A 21,950-nucleotide genomic window follows, 5' to 3' on the forward strand; every position below is an offset into this window, starting at 1 on the left:
AAAAATATTTTAAGAAAAATGGTCTTGCCAATCCCTTTTTTTTTTCCATCTTTATTAACTTGGATCTTTTTTTTTTATCTTTATAACTGAGTATTTTTATTTATATTTCGATTGGTCATTCCCCTCCCAGCTCTTTTTCAACATTCCCCTAACCCCCTCCCCTCTGCATATGGGCTTCCTCCAACTTGGGATATTTCTATTTTACATCATTGTTATTTTCCGGTTTCTGGTCCATATCCCCCAGCCCTCCCTTCATGTTGGGTGTTCAACTGCCCCATTCCCCATTACAACCCTCCCCCAACAATCATGTTCACTGGGGGTTCAGTCTTGGCAGGACCAAGGGCTTCCCCTTCCACTGGTGATCTTACTAGGCTATTCATTGCTACCTATACAGTTGGAGCCCAGGGTCAGTCCATGTATAGTCTTTGGGTAGTGGCTTAGTCCCTGGAAGCTCTGGTTGGTTGGCATTGTTGTTCATATGGGGTCTCGAGCCCCTTCAAGCTCTTCCAGTCCTTTCTCTGATTCCTTCAACGGGGGTCCTATTCTCAGTTCAGTGGTTTAATGATGGAATTCACCAGGATTTATATTCTGGCTTGTGTCTCTTTGGAGAGAGCTCTACATTCGTTACTGTCATTTCTGCATCTCTTTTGCTTTCACCCATCTTATCATCAGCTTTGCGTGCTGTATGTGCAGGCCACATGTGCAGGCTCTGAATGGGGTGTTCTTCTCCGCTCTGTTTTAAATTCTTGCTTCCCTATTCTCTCCTAAGGGTATCTCTTGATCCCTTTTACAGAAGCGAGTGACGCATTCGCGATTTTTGGTCATCTCTTGAGTGCTCATGTGCAAATCTGTGTATCTAGGGTAATCTGAGCATCTGGGTTACACACCACTTATCGGGTTTATGCATACCATGTGCAGTTTTTCTGTGATTGCCACCCCACCAGGATGATATTTTCCAGTTCCCATTTGCCTATGAATTCTTCATGTCATTGCTTTTGGATAGCCGAGTAGTATTCCATTGTATAGATGTACCATTTTCTGTATCCATTCCTCTGCCGAAGGGCATACCTGGGTTCTTCAGCTTCGGTTAGTTATAAATAAGGCTACAGAAATATAGTGGAGCACGGTTCGTTACATGTTGGGACATCTTTTAGGTATATGCCCAAGAGAGGCAAGAAGCTGGGTCCTTGTGGTGCAGTTCAACGTCCAAGCTCTGGAGGACCTTCCAGACTGATTTAGAATACAAATGTCTTCTAGCTAACTTAAAATTCGTTTCCTCCAGATCTTCTTTTGGGTTAGCCTTCATAGTCCACATAGCTCAGCTATCTTTCAAGTTCCCATGCTTATAGGATTCAATGGCATTTCTAGCCCAAAGTCCCGAAGTCTACATTCCTCCAAAATAAACTTGATCAGGCCTGCCACAGTCAACAGTTCATGTCAGGAGCCATCATAGGAGAAGCTAAAATCTTCTTCCTGATCTTCCTGAGATGCTCCCTTGGATTAAAAATCTATGATGGAGCTCCAATAGGCAAAACACAGGAGAAATTCATTTTAGGAAAGATTCCTGCTATTAATATGCTTCTCTTGTTATTATTAAACATATATAACAATCACTAGGTACTTAGAAGCATTCTTTTTGAGCAGATCTCTGCAGAACAACAAAGATGTACTGTCTTGTAGTGATGTTATATAGACAAATAGATGATTTCTTAATCCTTAATGATGATCTTATAAGAATTCTAAGTTTATAGTCATTAAGCTCTTTTAATAGCACAGCTATTTTATACTTTGTGATAGTCAAAACTGTAATGAGAACTCTTCCAGTCTTTAGTGTCATGAGTTAATTGGTTCTGAGATAGTAAGCAGACTTCCTGCACCTTACAGAACATTCTAAGAGACTGTAAAACCATTAACCAAAGGTTGTAAAAAGGGAATTAGAATTTATTATAGGTGCTAGGATAGAAGATAAAATATTGACTGGGTTTATCTATACAAAACTTCACTAATATATTGGTTGCATAAGTTAATGCTTTTAACTCTCCATGAACCTGCAAAGTTGATGACAGTTGATGGATGTTTAGACATATTACTCCTAATGGATATGTATGTAAACATTATCTGTTGTAAACTTATTTATGATTTGGAATTATATGTAAACTTTTTACCATGTGATCATATATTCTACAAGATGTATAAGTGCTGAGGACATAGAGAGGAAATGGGAACTGAGCTGAGGACACCATTTTTAGATAGAACACCTTATAGAACTGAACTGATGAGAATTTTTTAGAACTCAAGACAGTACTTTTTAGTCAGAACTCAAGAAGAAATTAGAAGTAAAGGCACAGTATTGGAAGTAATGACATTGAGAGCAAGAGTATTATTGTGACATCAGAGAAGGAGGAGAGAGCAAGATTAGAAGGAGAATGAAGAGTGGAATAACTTAGAAACTATAAGGAAACTTAAAATACTAGAAGAGCAATATGCAGAATGTTAAGGGAAAAGGAAAAAAAAGCAGGAGCAGGCAGGCTTCTCCTTACTATGGGACAGAATAGGTCTTTTCTTTTTACAGCAAGGTAGGCTTAGTCTACTAAAGAGAACAAAAGTTTCCCTTATAGACTTAGTTTAATCTATTTAGCAAAAAAGGGTAGAAGCCTTTTTCTTTTTATGCAGTAACCTATTGAGCTCATTCTTCATCCAGAATGAGTGAGTTCTTTCTCCACTGGCACTTTTGCTCCATATACATATGTAAGTGTGGATGTGTGGTGTAAAAGTATGTAATTATGAGACAGCATGAAAGCTGGACCCAGCTGGTTCGAATGGAGATTTAAAAAAAAAGTATATGCATGAATCTGTATATGAATTTATGTGAGTTTAATCCATATTTGCTTGTGTAAAGGTTTTTCCTCTGTGTGATTCTCTTCTCCTGGTTCAAAAGAAGTTTACTACTTCAAACTTCCCCTTAGCCTAACAAGCAAGAGGCATCTCCATAAAACAGAAAAGGCTCTAGCAAATTAATCCCCTGCTGTATTTTGATGAGGTACTAAATGCCAGAGGCCGGAGTTTCTGGTCTCAGAGGGACTCAGGCAGCTCAGCTACAGTAGCAAAGTAACTTAGACTTAAGTAGGTAAAAGTCTTATTATACAACAAGCCTAAATATCTTGAAAGAAAGGCTGCCCCTGGCAAGTTCACTCTTGGTACCGACCTCTGTCTTAGTTACTTCTCTATTGCTGTGATTAAACACTGGGGCCAAGAAAATGTAGATGATGTCTAATTTGGGGCTAAAACCCATGGCCACCATATCTCTGGGACCTTGGCAGCAGGCAGCCAGGAACAGGTAAGAACTTAGATTCTGATTCACAAAGAAATATGAGGGAGGGAGAAGAGGTGGGGGTTTGGAGGGGAGAACATGAATTGGGAATGACAGGTTTTTGAAACCTCAATTGACAAACCTCCTCCAACAACTCTTAATCCTTCCCAAACATTTTCACCAACTGAAGACCATGTATTTAAACATATGAACCTATTGGGGACCAGTTGCATTCAAACCACCACAAACAAAAAATAAAAAATAAAAAACAAACAAACAAAAAACCCTCTAAAATTGTGAAAGTAAAGGCCAACCAAAAGATCCTGTCAATACTGGATGCCAAATGTTTTGTACCTGGCTCAAACAGTTCCCTGCTTTGTGCTACCTGCTGCGTAGTTACACAACTCTACGGCACACTATGGCAGTTCTTTCTGAAATAACTGAGTGACAACTAAAGTTTCATTCATTTACGTTCACTGGTTCTCTAATACATGAACCCCAAATGAAATGTAAGAGTGAAGAGCAGTCTTACGAGTGCGGACCAGAGTAAAGCGTCAAAGAGAAGAGACCAAAGAGTGATCTATAGCATTACATATAATCAGTCAGTTTCCAGGACAGTATTTCTGCCTTTCCATTATAATCTTTTTAAAAACCTACTTTACTTTTATAACAATGTAAAACAAAAACACACAAGAGATTAAAATAACACCCTTCCCACTAGACTAGAGCTGGCAGCTGGACAGCTGTCTGTAGGTCAGTAAGTCAGAGATCTCCAGGATATTTAACCCTTCTCCCCAAGAAAAATGGAGAGAAATAAGTCATAATCCCCTGATTAGGGAGTCACTCCTCTGCAAGCGTGAACCTTCGTAGTTTCTTCTAAGAGGGGACACCATACTAGGATGCAAGTACAAGAGGTGCTATTTCCCACAGACTCACATAGACTGCATGAATACAGAACATCCACAGGGTCCACTGCTACCCACATGAAATGCAAAATCATCCTTCCATGTAATAATGTGTGTATTAAACTGAGAATCAGGGCCATTGGGCTATTGCATTTATCAATCTTAATAAGACTGATAAGATTTAATAAGACTCACTGATGAAAACGTATAGATGACTTTACTTAAAGTTAAAAAAAAAGGAAAAATTCACCTTTGTTACTAAGTTAAAATTTAAGACTAGAGGCCAAGAATTAAGGCAACTTATACAAAACTACCTATAATTTCAACAATGCCTTTTCCCTTTATTTTCTAATTATAAGGATTTTGTTATAGTACCATGAAGGTCATGCACACTGACAGATGACAGACACAAACATAGCAGAGATATATAACACTGCTGTAGAAACTGATAGAGGCCATACATTCCAAGCATTATACATCTGCAGAAATCCCAGGGGACTCTCCTCCCATAGGCCTAGCAGCTTACAAATCTCTGAAGCAGAAGGATGCAGGGATGCAGCCTCTCTGAGCCATCACACTGCCTGTGGGCTTTACAGTGGCGCAGCTGCCACTGAGTTACCCATGCTCCTGAAACCCTCTCCTTTACTCATACTTGAGAAGCTCCAGGGTTCATTAAAAAAAAAAAGCAGTTTCTAGAAAGTTTTCATCAGTAGAGAACCTAAGGTCAAGGAAAGTTAAGAAATTGATGACCCATTCTTTTGTTGTTGTTTTTTTGTTGATATATATAAGAATATACATAATGAGAATGTTTAGATTTTTATGTATGAGTGTTTTGTCTATATGTATGTCTGTGCACCATGTGCATACCCAGTATCCTCAGAAATCAGAAGGCGTCAGATCTCCTGTAACTAGAGTTCCTGGTGGTGTGGACCACATCAAGGTGCTAGAAACTGAACTTGGGTCCCGTGCAGAGTAAGACTTTAGCCCACTTGTTAAGGTCTTACAGACTGTGCACTCTTACTCATCAAAGTCATAGACAGAAAGTAACCAAGCCACTTACTTTAAGTTTTCCTTTGTTAAAAGCACAAACAGAGACCTGATAGGCAGAATGCCCCATGTCGATAAACACAACATTCCTTGGCTTCTCATCTAATGAGGGAAGATCTTGCTTATAAATTCCATATGCCAGCGCAACTGTGTGAGACCAAATATTAGGTTAAACATTGTATAGCTTTGCACAACAAGACAAAGAAAAGTCATTTTTGCATTGTACTCTAATACACAGTACGGTAAAATATAGATTCAACCTACGTAAACTTTTCATAAACTGCTTAGTGTTTTATTTTCCTGACTCATCTGTAAAGAGTTACAGCAGTAACCATTCTTCAAGTTCAAATATGAGTTCAAAATTCTGAATTCCAAAACAACATATTGTAAATAATGCAAGAGTTTTAAAATCAGTAGAGAGAAAAATGCTAATGTTTTTTAGATAGCCATCACTGACCTGCAGTGGTTTCATTCATCAGCCTCAGACAGTTTAGGCCTGCAACCTGGGCTGCGGCCATCACAGATCTTCTCTCTGCATCGGTGAAAAAGCTCGGGATCTGGTAAGAACAGTCGGAAGTTACTGCTTCTCAGTGTAACAGACTTAATAGCAACTACATGAAAACATGTGACTATAAAGCAACATAAAATGCTAGTGTGGATTCTTAGATTGGATACTTTCTATACCACACAGATCAGATTTGGAGTATGAACACAACTATGATTAGTATGGCAGGACCACAGCTCTGTTTGCCTCGAGGAACCAGTGTTAGTCTGGTTACTGTGCTTTAGACTACTGGACCTAAGGGTCGTGTGCTGCTCCTTCAGCATGGACCTTGTGGAGACAGACTAGTAGATGCTTAAATAAACTGAGGGCTATCCTCTACAAAGGGGTGATGGACTCCATTTCTGTGTGTCTGGATTCTTGTGTCTGACCTTCTTACATATTCTTACCAATGATGCTGTAATGTTCTCACTACAGGACAAACTAATAGAATTGCCCATTATTAATATTCATCCTTCAAAATTATGAGCTAAATAAACTAGTTTTGTTACACAGGTAGGCTGTCTCCATTATTTTGATACCATACTGAAAACTTGACTAATATATTAGACTATTAAAATAGTCCTAGGCATAATGGTACACACCTTTAATCCCTGCATTTGGGAAGCAGAGACAAGAGGATCTCTATGAGTTTGAGGCCAATGAATTTCAGGTCATCCACTATGTACTACATAGTAAGAACCCATTTAAAACAAACAAACAAAAAACCAATGTAAGTTAATTTATAAAACAAAATACTAGTTCATCTTTAATAATGGAAAATTGAAACCCTAAGACTATACTAAAATAAGATTAGATATATCTAATATAGTATATCCATATAGTAGAATCCTATGTCACTAAGATCAGCTAATCTCTATGTCATGAAATAGTATATTATGTTAAAAAAGATATGCAGGGGCTGGAGAGATGGCTCACTGGTTAAAAACACATGTTACTGAAGAGTCCTAGGGTCCTGTTCTCAGTACCCAGATCAGGCAGAATTTCCTGTAACTCCAGTTCCAAAAAAGAAGTCCCTCTTCTGACCTCTATGGCATAACACACACTTGGCACACACAGACAAGCAGGTACACACATACACATAACAAAAAATGCATGCAGTGCACAATTTCACTTCTGGGAAATGTATATACAACTAGAAGATGAAATCCAAGTGTTTAAAATGGTAACCTTTCTAAGGAGAAAAAATATATTACAGGAAGTTATTTTAAAGCCATCAAAAATACTGTGTTTACACTAAAATGTTAACACCCACCTTAAAATATATACTTATTTATTCTTATTTATGTCAAGATAAGAAATGCATTGATTTAGCCCAAAATTAAAAAAAAATAATTATTGAATACATCAAGGTACAAAATACTCAATACCTTGACAACCTCAGATTGCTGGGATTGTTGGTATAAGTTACAGTACCTAGTTCACTGTTTCTTTCTTTACGATGTGTTTATATAGGGATTGTACAATACTACAGCATGTGTACAGAGGTCAGAGGACAACCTGTAGAAGGAATTCTCTCCTTCTACCTTCATATGGGTTCAGAGGGCTGGATACATGGCATCTGGTTTGAGTGGCAAGTGCCTTTACTCACTGAGACATCCTATCGCCCCCAACTTAAGCAATTTGTTTGCTGTTGTCTTTTATTTATTTAGACAGGTTTCATTCATAATCCTGGAACTTACTATATAGATCAGGCTGGCCTTTAACTTGGAGATTTGCCAGCCTCCGCCTCCCAAGTCCTGGGATTAAAGGCATATGCCATCATGCTCAGTGCAACTGTTAAGTTTTAAATCAGCAGTCTCTATTTAGGTGGGGTTGTGTTTGATGTACATTTTGTTTGTCCTGGATACTATTCTTCTCCTAAAAATCTATAAATGAATGAATATATATGATTCATATAATATTCATGGGATAATTTACAAAAACGTGTGTCTTTGAGTTATAGATATAGTAACTCAAAGACTAGAACTGTCCTCATAATGTTTAGAGTTATGACAGACAGACCTTAGGACACCTGTACCATTCTTAAACATATTTAAAGTGGTAACACTGCAAGCACACTCTTGGAAATGACTTACCTTATATTTTTTCAATATGAAAACCAGGATGTAGTAGTCTACCCTTAAGGGGAAATCTCTGAGGTTTACTAAATTACACATAAAACTACTACAGAGCATAGTCAATGGTAAACACTATTATCTGCTATTTATAAATGGTTACAAAGTAAAATACTGAGCTGTAACATTTCCTTCCCATTAAATTCAAATAATGAGAATATATGATGATTAAGTTTACTGAACAGTTCATAATATAATTCTTTTTTCTGATATGAAACTCAACTTATGTAGCCAACTTTAATATATTTACACTAAATTAAAACATGTAAGTTAAAAAGTAGCTAACATTATTCAATGAGGTTTCAAGAGATGAGCTAAGGCAGATAAATATTTTATTAAGGTTCTTAAAAACAAATTCTTAAATATCTGTTTTTTTCCTGAGACAGAATACAACTTCAAATTCCTATCTGTAACCTCATATCTCTAACTTTTGAATTTTTGATTTGCTCCCTAAAATTAATGTATTTAAAGTTGGGAAATTAAATGCTATTTAGGAAGATTATCTTTTAAACAGTTTTTAAAAAGTTGCATCCATTTAGTGTATATTTTTGTATAGACCTGTGTATGTACATATGTGAGAGAAGGTAGTTAGGCAGAAGTTAGAGGGCAGCCCTCAGGAATTAGGTCTCTTCTTTTACCACACACATTCAAGGGATCAAACTCAGGCCCTCTGTTTGGTGGTAAGTCCTTTTCCGCCTAAGATTTCTCACTTGTCCCTTAGGAAGACTCTTACATGTGGCAGTAGCAGCAGCCACTAAAATAATAAAACACACTGGTCTTTGAAGGTTTGCTGATTATCAGAACTGACTTAATAGGAAAGCCAGTTCTAAACTTTACCAAACAAGGTAGCATTTAACAAAGAAAAGGCAATATAAGTTATTTTCTGGCCAAAGGGAGAAATTACAAAGAGAACTCTTTTCTTATTGACATCAATGCACTGCTGCTCACCGAGATCACACAGTCAGCCACTGGCTTCTTCAGGGCATTTTCTGAGGTCTCTTTAAGCTTAGCCAGCAACATCCCAGTGACTTGCTCAATTGCAAAGGGCCGCTCTTCTTCCAGGTACCGCACCTACAACCAAGATTGACATGCTAAGAGTCACCTACTCACCCAGCATATGCTCTTATGTGTCATGCCACCGTGGAAACCAGTTCGCTCCTTACAGACAGTAACTAGCAACACTGAGCACACCTCCTACTTTTAGCTAAACACAAATAAGTACACTACTTTGAAGGGACCTCTTAGGTCCTTGTCCTTAAAATCATTAATTTGCATCATTCATTTCCAAGTGTGACATAAATAATGAAGGAGAGAGATAAAATTCCTTTGTGCCTCAGAGCTAACCCTGTGGCAAAGCACTCTGGACCTAAATCCCACCCGGAAAGAACTGGCCTCCCAGGAGTGCTGACACACCTAAGACCACAGGTTCACAGGAGGAACAGACTATAGGAAGAGACAGCAAGACCAACTAACACCAGGGAAAACCAGATGGCTAGAAGCAAGCACAAGAAACTAAGCAATGCTACTCGGCATCATCAGAACCCAGTCCTTTCACCACAGCAAGTGCAGGATACCCCAACAGACGGGAAAAGCAAGATGATGTTAGGAGTTTAGGAAGGACATAAATAACTCTCTTAAAGAAATACAGGACACTACAGATTCAATGCAATTCCCATCAAAATACCAATCCAATTCTTCAAAGAGTTAGACAGAACAATTTGCAAATTCATCTGGAATAACAAAAAACCCAGGATAGCTAAAACTATCCTCAACAATAAAAGGACTTCAGGGGGAATCACTATCCCTGAACTCAAGCAGTATTACAGAGCAGTAGTGATAAAAACTGCATGGTATTGGTACAGAGACACACAGATAGACCAATGGAACAGAATTAAAGACCCAGAAATGAACCCACATACCTATGGTCACTTGATTTTTGACAAAGAAGCAAAACCATCCAATGGAAAAAAGATACCATTTTCAGCAAATGGTGCTGGTTCAACTGGAGGTCAACATGTAGAAGAATGCAGATCATCCATGCTTATCACCTGTACAAAGCTTAAGTCCAAGTGGATCAAGGACCTCCACATCAAACCAGATACACTCAAACTAATAGAAGAAAAACTAGGGAAGCATCTGGAACACATGGCACTGGAAAAATTTCCTGAACAAAACACCAATGGCTTATGCTCTAAGATCAAGAATCGTAAATGGGATCTCATAAAACTGCAAAAAGCTTCTGTAAGGCAAAGGACACTGTGGTTAGGACAAACGGCAAACCAACAGATTGGGAAAAGATCTTTACCAATCCTACAACAGATAGAGGCCTTATATCCAAAAATACAAAGAACTCAAGAAGTTAGATTGTAGGGAGACAAATAACCCTATTAAAAAATGGGGTTCAGAGCTAAACAAAGAATTCACAGCTGAGGAATGCCGAATGGCTGAGAAACACCTAAAGAAAATGTTCAACATCTTTAGTCAAAAGGGAAATGCATATCAAAACAACCCTGAGATTTCACCTCACACCAGTGAGAATGGCTAAGATCAAAAACTCAGGTGACAGCAAATGCTGGCGAGGATGTGGAGAAAGAGGAACACTCCTCCATTGTTGGGGGGATTGCAGACTGGTACAACCATTCTGGAAATCAGTCTGGAGGTTCCTCAGAAAATTGGACATTGAACTGCCTGAGGATCCAGCTATACCTCTCTTGGGCATATACCCAAAAGATGCCCCAACATATAAAAGACACATGTTCCACTATGTTCATCGTAGCCTTATTTATAATAGCCAGAAGCTGGAAAGAACCCAGATGCCCCCTTCAACAGAGGAATGGATACAGAAAATGTGGTACATCTACACAATGGAATATTACTCAGCTATCAAAAAACAATGACTTTATGAAATTCGTAGGCAAATGGTTGAACTGGAAAATATCATCCTGAGTGAGGTAACCAATCACAGAAAGACATACAGGTATGCACTCATTGATAAGTGGCTATTAGCCCAAATGCTTGAATTACCCTAGATGCCTAGAACAAAATGAAACCCAAGACGGATGATCAAAATGTGAATGCTTCACCCTTTCTTTAAAAGGGGAACAAGAATACCCTTGGCAGGGAAGAGAGAGGCAAAAAATTAAACAGAGACTGAAGGAACACCCATTCAGAGCCTGCCCACATGTGGCCCATACATATACAGCCACCCAATTAGACAAGATGGATGAAGCAAAGAAGTGCAGACCGACAGGAGCCGGATGATCGCTCCTGAGAGACACAGCCAGAATACAGCAAATACAGAGGCGTAATGCCAGCAGCAAACCACTGAACTGAGAATAGGACCCCTGCTGAAGGAATCAGAGAAAGGACTGAAGAGCTTGAAGGGCCAAGAGCCCATATGTACGACAATGCCAAGCAACCAGAGCTTCCAGGGACCAAGCCACTACCTAAAGACTATATGGACTGACCCTGGACTTGACCTCATAGGTAGCAATGAATAGCCCAGTAAGAGCACCAGTGGAAGGGGAAGCCCTGGTCCCTAGGAAGACTGAACCCCCAGTGAACTAGACTGTTGGGGGGAGGCAGCAATGGGGAGGGTTGGGAGGAACACCCATAAGGAAGGGGAGGGGGAGGGGGATGTTGCCCGAAACCAGGAAAGGGAATAACACTCGAAATGTATATAAGAAATACTCAAGTTAATAAAAAAAAAAAAAATACAGGACAACACAGGTTAACAATTAGAAGCCCTTAAAGCGGAAACACAAAATCTCTCAAAGAATTACAGGAAAACACAACCAAACAGGTGATGGAATTGAACCATCCAAGATTTAAAAACGGAAATAGAAACAATAAAGAAAGCACAAAGGGAGACAACCCTGGATATAGAAAACCAAAGGAAGAGACAAGGAGCCATAGATTGTATCTATGCATCACCAACAGAATACAAGAGATAGAAGAGAGAATCTCAGGGGCAGAAGATACCATAGAAAACATCAACACAGCCGTCATAGATAAGGTAAAATGCAAAAAGCTCCTAGCCCAAAACATCCAGGAAATCCAGGACACAATGTGAAGATCAAACCTAAGGATAACAGATATAGAAGAGGGTGAAGACTCCCAACTTAAAGGGCCAATAAATATCTTCAACAAAATTATAGAAGAAAACTTCCCTAACCTAAAGAAAGAGAGACCCATAAACACACAAGAAGCCTACAGAACTCCAAATGGATTGGACCAGGTAAGAAATTCCTCCCATCACATAATAGTTAAAACACCAAATACACAAAACAAAGAATATTAAAAGCAGTAAGGGAAAAAGGTCAAGTAACATATAAAGGCAGACCTATAAGAATTACACCAGACTTCCTGAAGATCCAGGAGAGATGCCATACAGACCCTAAGAGAACACAAATGCCAGCCTAGGCTACTGTATCCAGCAAAACTCTCAATTAACACAGATGGAGAAACCAAGATATTCCATGACAAAACCAAATTTTCACAATACCTTTCCACAAATCCAGCCCTACAAAGAATAATAGATGGAAAACTCCAATACAAGGAGGGAAACTACACCCTAGAAAAAGCAAGAAAACAATCATCTTTTAACAAACCCCAAAGAAGATAGCCACACAAACATAATTCCACCTCTAACAACAAAAATAACAGAAGGCAACAATCTCTTTTCCTTAATATCTTTTAATATCAATGGACTAAATTCCCCAATAAAAAGTCATAGATTGGATGGGTAAGCAGGACCCAGCATTTTGCTGCATATAGGAAATGTACCTCAGTGAGAAAGACAGACACTATCTCAGAGTAAAAGGCTGCAAAAAATTTTCCAAGCAATTAGTCCCAAGAAACAAGCTGGAGTAGCCATTCTAATATTGACTAAAATTGACTTTCAATTAAAAGTTATCAAAAAAGGTAAGGAAGGACACTTCATACTTGTAAAAGGAAAAATCCACCAAGATGAACTAACTAACTCTCTCTCTCTCTCTCTCTCTCTCTCTCTCTCTCTCTCTCTCTCTCTCTCTCTCTCTCTCTCTCCCTCTCTCCCCCTCCCTCCCTTTCTCTCTCTTTTTGCTATTTTTTATTGGATATTTTTTATTTACATTTCAAATGTTATTCCCTTTCCTGGTTTCCCATCCATAAGCTCCCTATTCCATCCCCCTCCCTTCTTCTATAAGGGTGTTCCCCCTCCCCAACCACCTCCCCTTTCTACCTACCCACCCTGACAGTCCCTTTCACTGGGGGTCCAGCCCTGGCAGGACCAAGGGCTTTTCCTCCCATTGGTGCTCAACAAGGCCATCCTCTGCTACATATGCACCTGGAGCCATGGGTCTATCCATGTGTATTCTTTGAATGGTGATTTAATCCCTGGGAGCTCTGATTGGTTGGTATTGTTGTTCTTATGGGGGTCGCAAGCCCCTTCAGCTCCTTCAATCCTTTCTCTAATTTCTCCAATGGGGACCCCGTTCTCAGTTCAATGGTTTGCTGCTAGCATTTGCCTCATATACTCAAAAGATGCCCCAACATATAACAAAGACATATGCTCAACTATGTTCATAGCAGCCTTATTTATAATAGCCAGAAGCTGGAAAGATCCCAGATGTCCTTCAACAGAGGAATGGATACAGAAACTATGGTACATCTACATAATGGAGTATTACTCAGCTATCAAAAACAATGACTTCATGAAATTCTTAGGCAAATGGATAGAGCTAGAAAATACCATTCTGAGTGAGGTAACCCAGTCACAAAAGAACATACATGTTATGCACTCACTAATAAGTAGATATTATCCCAAAAGCTTAGAATACCCAAGATACAATTTATAAACCACATGAAGCTCAAGAAGGAAGAAGACCAAAGTGTGGATGCTTCAGTCCTTCCTAGAAGGGGGAACAAAATACTCACTGGATGTAGAGCGTGGGAAGGACTTTGGAGGAATAGACGAGGGAGAAGGGGATAAGGGGAGCAGGATCAGATATGGGAGAAGGGGATGATATCCAGAGGGTCATGAAATTGAACAGAGGTGTGTGGCAATGGGGGATGGTGAACTGGGGGTAGCCACCAGTAAGTCCCAGATGCCAGGAAAGCAAGAGGCTCCCAGGACCCAATGGGGATGAGGTTAGCTGAAATACCCCACAAAGGGGAGGGGGAACCTTTAGAGACCATATCAAGAGGTTAGGCAAGGCCCCTGTTTGGGGGATGGGACCACCCATTTATCTCCCAATTTTTAGCCCAGAATTGTTCTTGTCTAAAGGAAATATAGAGACAAAGTGTGGAACAGGGACTGAAGAAAAAGCCATTCAGAGACTGCCCCACCTGGGGATCTAGCCCATATACAGATACCAAACCCAGACACTATTGCTGATGTCAAGAAGTGCTTGCTGACAGGAGCCTGATATAGCTGTCTCCTGAGAGGCTCTGCCAGAGCATGACAAATACAGAGAGGCAAATGCTAGCTGCCAATCATTGGACTGCTCACAGGCTACCCAATGGAAAAGTTAAAGGACTGAAGGAACTGAAGATGTTTGCAACCCCATAAGAACAACAATATCAACCAACCAGATACTCCAGAGCTCCCAGGAATTAAACCACCAACCAAAGAATACACATGTAGGGACCCATGGCTCAAGCTGCATATGTAGCAGAGGGCATCAATGGAAGGCCCTTGGTCCTATGAAGGCTTGATACCCCACCCTCCCACCCCCACCCATGCCTAGGGGAATGCCAGGGCAGGGAGGTGGGAGGGAGTAGGTGGGTGGGTAAGGGAGCACCGTCATAGAAGCGGGGCGGGGGGATGGAATAGGGAGTTTTGGAGGGGAAATCAGGGAAGCAGATAACATTTAAATATCCAATTAAAAAAAGAACATTTAACATGTATTACACCAAAGTTCCTAGGGGTAAGCATGGATTAGGTATAAAATTTAAAATTAATGGAGACCAGGTCTGCTATACTTTATTGTCTAACTGTGTTGTATTTAGGAATATAAGATAAACTTGAGCAAGGAACCTGTGATTTACCCTTTATGACACATTTAAAAGCAACCCAGAACAGGGTTGGAGAGGTGGCTCAGGAGGTGAGTGCAAGGACTGCTCTTCCTGAGCTGGATTCAACTCCAGGCCACCACAGGGCACCTCACAGGCATCTATGACTCTAGTTCCAGGAAATCTGGCCTGTGAAGGCAACAGGCATGACACAGACATACTCAAGGCAAAACACCAACACACATGACATAAAATACAACACAAAGTGACATGAAGAACCTAAAACGTAAGAACATATGAAGATCATAAAACAACTATTTAGGGGCTGGAGAGATAGCTCGGTGGTTAAGAGCACTAACTACTCTTCCAGAGGTCCTGAGTTCAAATCCCAGCAACCACATGGTGACTCACACCCATCTGTAACGAGATCTGATGCCCTCTTTTGATGTGTCTGAAGACAGCTACAGTGTATAAATAAATACATCTTTAAAAAAAAAAAAGCAACCCAACTATTTAATTTACCTAATATAAGCCTATGTTCTTTACTTCTAGATCCCCAAAATGCACCTGTATTCCATGACACTAATCTTTGGAAGAGTTCAGGAGAATGTTCTCAAGCCTAGCAATATACTTAGATACATATATCAATATGTCAAAATACGCATATATCTAATGAACAAATGATTTTTGAACTACTTTTTCCAGTCCATGTAGAAATAATTAAGTACAAATGCTACTGAACTGCTGCCTTTAAAATGAGGGGGTTTGGGGCTAGAGAGATGGCTCAGTATTTACGAGCACTGGCTGCTCTTCCAGAGGATCATGATTCAATTCTTAGCACCTACATGGTAACTCAGAGCTGTCTATAACTCCAGTTCCAGAGGATCTGACACTTTCATAAAGACACACGTGTAAGCAAAAACACCAAGGCACATAAAATTAAAACATAAATTAAAAACTAAAAAATAAAGTTGGGTGGTAACACTGAAATAAGAGAGCAAATCAAGCAGCCCAGTTTTACAGTAACTGGCAGGTGTGGTGTACAGTACTCACTGTATAAGGGTATTTGAAGCATCAAGTTCATTCAAATGAATCTCTATAAGGAAAAAAGGGGATAAAATACACAGGGCTGCCTAGCAATACTCAGCTTCCAAGATGGAGAAGTGGATCACCGGACTGACTCTTTAAACTATTTTATAGTTTAAAGCCCTTTACCTTATAGACACATGCTATGAATATGAAACCTTTTTTTTCTTCCATCTTTATTAAACTGGGTATTTCTTATTTACATTACAATTGTTATTCCCTTTCCCAGTTTCCAGGCCAACATCCCCCAACCCCTCCCCTCCCTTCTACATGGGCTTCCCTCCTCCCCCTTTACCCTTCCCCAACAATCACATAAACTGGGGTTCAGTCTTGGCAGGACCAAGGGCTTCCCCCTTCCACTGGTGCTCTTACTAGGCTATTCATTGCTACCTATGAGGTTGGAGCCCAGGGGTCAGTCCATGGATATAGTCTTTAGGTAGGGCTTAGTCCCTGGAAGCCTGGTTGGTTGGCATTGTTGTTCATATGGGGGTCTCAACCCTTTCAAGCTCTTCCAGTCCTTTCTCTGATTCCTTCAACGGGGGTCCCGTTCTCAATTCAGTGGTTTGCTAATATGCAATCTTCTATTACTCAAAAGTTAGTTTTCTCTAAAAAGCAGTCTTCCCCAGTCCATTCACAAATTACAATCTATTTTGCATATGTGTACATGTGTGCTTTTCTTTTCTAGTGCTGGGAAGCAAACTTGGGTCCTTGTGCTTATTAGACAAGCACTTGAAAACTGAGCTAAATTAATCCTCCACCCTTCTGTTTTATTTTAAAAAATAAAAGCAGAATATTTTAACAATCTTAAATTGTAACCTCTAATAAGTAAGATTTCTAGGTGGTCGTTTACCAGAACCTTACAAACCTAAACAATATGTGACTTTGGTTTTCCATTTTAGTTACTGCTGCTAGCACAGCTCAGTTATCCAGGTCTACATGGCAATCTCTGACCCACAAATTATACCAAAGCATGCCTTCAACATCTATGTCTTTAACCTCTCAGGGGCATCCCTGACTTATCTGAGCAACTTCTCTCTCCTTACTAAAATCTGACATCTACTCTAGTCAGAATCCTCTTCTAAAACTGGAAATATAGGCATATCCACAGCACAGACACATCCAGCTTAGAATTATTAAAAGTTGCTACAGGGAGATGTAGTCCCATAGCATAAAGTTCCAGAGGGTATACTTTAAGGGGGTTAGTTACAGAATTGTCATATTGATATATGTATCTAAGTACATTGCTAGGCTTGAGAACATTCTCCTGAACTCTTCCAAAGATTAGTGTTATGGAATACAGGTGCATTCTGGGGATCTAGAAGTAAAGAACATAGGCTTATATTAGGTGAATTAAATAGTTGGTTTTTTTTAAAGATTCTGTCTACTTGGAGAATGTTTTCATCAGCACTCCAAAAATCTCCTCATAGAGTTAGCTGTACATCCCTTTCCCACTTCTCCCCAGCCTTTAGGAGTCACTAACCTACTACTTCCTCCCCATATGGATGCACTGTATTCTGGATAATATTGCAAATAAAAAGATGCATACTAAATCATGTGGACTTTTGTGCTGGGGTTCCTTTACTTAGCATGTATTTAAAGCTCATATATGCTGTAGTGCATTTCAGGCCTTTCTTTCTATAGTTGCATATTATTCTGCTGTACAGATATATTTCCCCTATCTAACTCATGACGGACATACAAGTATAGTAACTTTGTCATTATGAATTATACTATTAATGTTATGAATATTGATCTACAGGGACTTTGTATACATATTTTCAACACTTTTAGGTTAGGGAGGAATGGAATTGTGGGTCATACACTGACTGAGCTTTGAAGTATCTCACTAGTGTGTGTTGACCATTTTCTACTTTAAGTGTCTAGAATACACTCGAAAATCCAGAATCTATATCTCAGAAGAAAGTTTGCTTTAGTACTTAGAAATATTACAAGGTTCTTGTAACCTTGAAAAACTGCTGGCAGTTATAATACTCTGGGGTGTTCTCTTCGAAGGCACTCATGGCTCTGCCTTTATTTCCATGAGGTTTTCATTTAATGGAGTTCTTTCAGTGATGGTCATTTCTTCTTTCAAACAATTAATACAAATTTCAAAAGTTACTATCTAAGCTAGAATGTTTTTGCATTCATTAAAAGTACTACAAACCTATTTCTCAGGCATTGTCCTAGTTGGGGTTTCTACTGCTGTCATTAGATACTATGACTAAACCAACTTGGGGAGGAAGGAGCTTATTTAGTTTATAGTGTAGTCCATCCTTCAGGGAAGTCAGAGCAGAAACTTGGAGGCAGGAGCTGATGCAGGCCACTGAGGAGCACTGTTTACTGGCTTGCTCCTCATGGCTTGCACAGTTTACTTTCTTATACATCTCAGGACCCCAATCTGTCCATGGGTGGCACCACCACAACAGGCTGGGCCCTCCACTCCTATAACTAAGAAGATGTATTACAGAGGTGCCTGGGAAATACTTGAGGCATTTCCTCAAGCTAGAGTTCCCCTTCCCCAAAAACTCCAACTTGTGTCCAGTTGATGATAAATCAGCTAGGATAGATGTACATATGTATTGAGCCTGGAGAAAGAAAGTTACACTTGAGGTTACGATAGTCACATTCTCACACTGTTCATTCTTTTAAGGAAACACTGTACTCTCTAAACTCAAAGCTTACCTTAACTCCTGCACTTCCATTAGGCATCTTCTGCAGTTCATAGGGAAGCCTGATTCTCTCCGTTTGCACAATGGGATCATCAAATGATCGTCCATGAAGCTTTTTGAAGCCATGAATTGTATTTCTTACATTTGTGACTATCTGTTGGCAAACATATTATTTGAAGTTATTACTGAGGCAAAATAAGATACTATAATACTTAAAACTACCAAATCCCTCAGAATTTTACTTCATTTTCTTCTTTTCCAAGTAGAAAATTAGAGTATGATTACATATGTATCTTAAGTATTATCTTTAAAATTCTTTTATCCTAGAAGTTAGTGAGACAGACCAAGAGACAGAGACAGAGAGAGACAGAGAGAGAGGGAGGGAGGGGAAGAGGGAGAGGGAGAGGGAGAGGAGAAGAGGAAACAATAATATAATCTAAATCTTTTCAAGTAATGTGGTGAAAATCTCCTTTGCTTTCGGCACTTTGGCAATATCATGTACATAGGTATTTTCCCGCATGTATGTTTGTACACTGCTTGCACGTCTACTGCCTGATGAGGCCAAGAGAAGTCATCAAATCCCCTGGAACTAGAGTTGCAGGTGGCTGTTAGCCACCGTGTGGGCACTGAAATCAAATGTGGGTCCTCTGAACAACAGGAGTATTCTCGGCTGTGGCACCAACTTTCTAGATCCTTCTCAGCACTTTTGGACAGTGAAATACTATCTTTGATTTTGTGTTTTCCCCTTACTTAAATTTTCTTATTTTGGATTCTGTGTATGTGGATATGGGTGTGTGGATACATATGAATAAAGGACTCTTGGAGGCCAGAAGAGGGAGTCACATGTGGAGCTGGAGTTACTGGCAGTTCTGGAAAGCTGACTCTTGTCCTCGGCAAGAGCACTCTGCTTTTAACCACTGAGCCATTTCTCTAAACCCTTCCCCATTTTCCCTGTTTTTATTTAAACTGTCATTTAATCATTCACCTTTTCTTTCTTCTCAAAAAGATATTTTCTTGTGAGGTATCTTATGTATAATATATTGTTCCCATTGCTGAGAATCACCTCTAGGCCAGTAATTAAAATCCCTCCCATGCAGCACAGAGCTAAGCTTCCCTTCATTGCAAATGACTGATATTTTGACAAGATAATTTTCTTGTTCAAACCATATACTGTTACTGAGATGCAGTACCTGCTTTCCTAGTGACCTTCAAAGTCAAACAGATCTTGAACTTCCATGATCTGATGAAAACATAGCGGTGCTCAGTTAACTTAACCCATAGGAGATACAGTATTAAAGGCTGCTTTAAACAAAGAATCTATTTCTGCTAAATTGAAAGCAGTCAAAATATGATGGTGCTAGAAAGATGGCTCAGTGGTTAAGAGAGCTTGCTGCTCAATCATGAAGACTTGAGTTTTGATCCCAAAACTCACATCAGGTGGCCTGGAAGGCCTTTAACTCCAGCTCCAAAGGATCCAACGCTCTCCTCTGGCCTCCATGTGCACTGGCCCCATTCCTGTATGCACACATACAGACACATAGACATACACAAATAAAATAAAATCTTAAAAACACCAAAATGTTACATATAAAGTAATTAAGGAGCTATTTTTAGCACTAATTAACATTTACATACAATATAATTAACATTTGTATACAATTTGAACATAGAAAACATGAAACATTTTCACAACTAAAAAAGTTATAAAAGACATTCTTTCAAAACTGTAAGCGACAGTTTTTTGAATAAATGAGTAAGTAATTCCCACAAAGAAAGAATGGCACATTAAATTACACTTTTTGAAAGAGGATTTCATGTAGTTCAGGCTGAATTTACACTCACTTGACATCAGCTTTGATTGCCTGATCATCCTAACTCAGCTTCCCTGGTGCTAGGCTTACAGAGAGGAGGGCAGAAGGAAGACCTACCTATTTGTAAAACATCAGAAATAACTACTAAGGGCTTTGGTTTAGGGAAATAAAGTGTGAACAATATAAAACCATCAAGCTATCAGGCAAACTTTAAGTTAAAACTCGATTCATGTGCAGTTCAAAAGCCTGGAGATAAGCTTAAATTTATGGCCACACTGAGCCACTCTAGAAAATATCTACTTTGTTTCCGCTCCTTTCTTTTACTAAAAACATTTCTTGTTAGTTGCTGAATGATCCAGAAGACTGCCCTTTATATAATGTGATCAGACAGGGAAAAATCCACATGGAAAGACACTCCAACTTTACAAGGTTTTAAATAAATAACATGAAAAATTAGTCTATAACTCAAAGCAAATCTATTTCTCCCCCTTCCTCCCTACTCCTACCTTTTTTTCTGTTTTTGTTTTTGTTTTATTGAGAGCCTTGAACTCTCAATCCCAGTGCTTCAAGAGCTGGGATTACAGGTATGTACCACCACACCCACCAAAGTATCTCTGACAAAATACAAAAGTGCTACTCTGTCCCACTTGCAACTCTCAATTACATACCATGAAAACTTACCATTGTGCAGTTAATTTTCCCTCTTATGTCAAAACAACCACATAACAACATACCTGGCTCTTAGCTGCATTTCCAATGGCTCGAGTTCTAGATCCCAAAGATATACAGGCCCTGAAAAAGATGAGAACAAGACTTCCTCTGTTTCTCTGTACACTGTTTATGTGGTTTTAAATGGTTTTCCTTATACAGAAGTAAATTTAAAAGAATTAATCATTATTTAAAAACAGGTGATAGAAATAAATTTACATATTCCAAACTTTATATCAACAGAATAGTGACCAGAATTTTAGAATTTAAAAAAACTATCCTAATAATTGCCAATATTGTATTGGTACCAACATTATTTTTCAAATTCTACTGCTGTGAGACCTATTAAAAATAGATTTAGCAAAGTAAGGCTGCTTAGATTTGCGCTCTGGCTTTGTCATTCAACATCTATTGGGAGTTATGTAAGTATCCTTTTCTTCACTTCCCATTTGGTGACAGTGACAACACCTGCTCATCAGGTTATGTCAGGATCAGGAGAGTGAATGTAGGTGTCATTGTCGAAAAATGCTTTCAACACTTGGCACATAATGAAAATGCAAATCCTTGCTATTTTAATCTCCATGTTACATGTAACATAAAAGTAAAGAATAACATTTTATCATGTGATTGAAGAAAATGTTTCCAAGATTTTAGTTTTACCTGCAAAAAACTATTCAATCAACAAATACTGTGTATACATAGGCCACTTTCTATCCTTGGAGAATTTATAATTTATTGAAAA

At 39.1% G+C, this 21,950-nt stretch overlaps 1 protein-coding gene across 1 annotated transcript in view; it reads right to left on the reverse strand.

Annotated features, from left to right (window-relative positions):
• Nucleotides 1-21,950, reverse strand: part of Hspa4l (heat shock protein family A (Hsp70) member 4 like) — a 52,678-nt gene that overhangs the window by 26,167 nt on the left and 4,561 nt on the right. Inside the window, 5 exon segments of the mRNA XM_032896978.1 lie at nt 5,254-5,409; nt 5,720-5,819; nt 8,890-9,012; nt 18,703-18,843; nt 21,235-21,292. Coding sequence (XP_032752869.1) covers nt 5,254-5,409; nt 5,720-5,819; nt 8,890-9,012; nt 18,703-18,843; nt 21,235-21,292 — 578 coding nt within the window.

Source organism: Rattus rattus, chromosome 3 (assembly GCF_011064425.1).
Source record: "Rattus rattus isolate New Zealand chromosome 3, Rrattus_CSIRO_v1, whole genome shotgun sequence".
Taxonomy (NCBI): domain Eukaryota; kingdom Metazoa; phylum Chordata; class Mammalia; order Rodentia; family Muridae; genus Rattus; species Rattus rattus.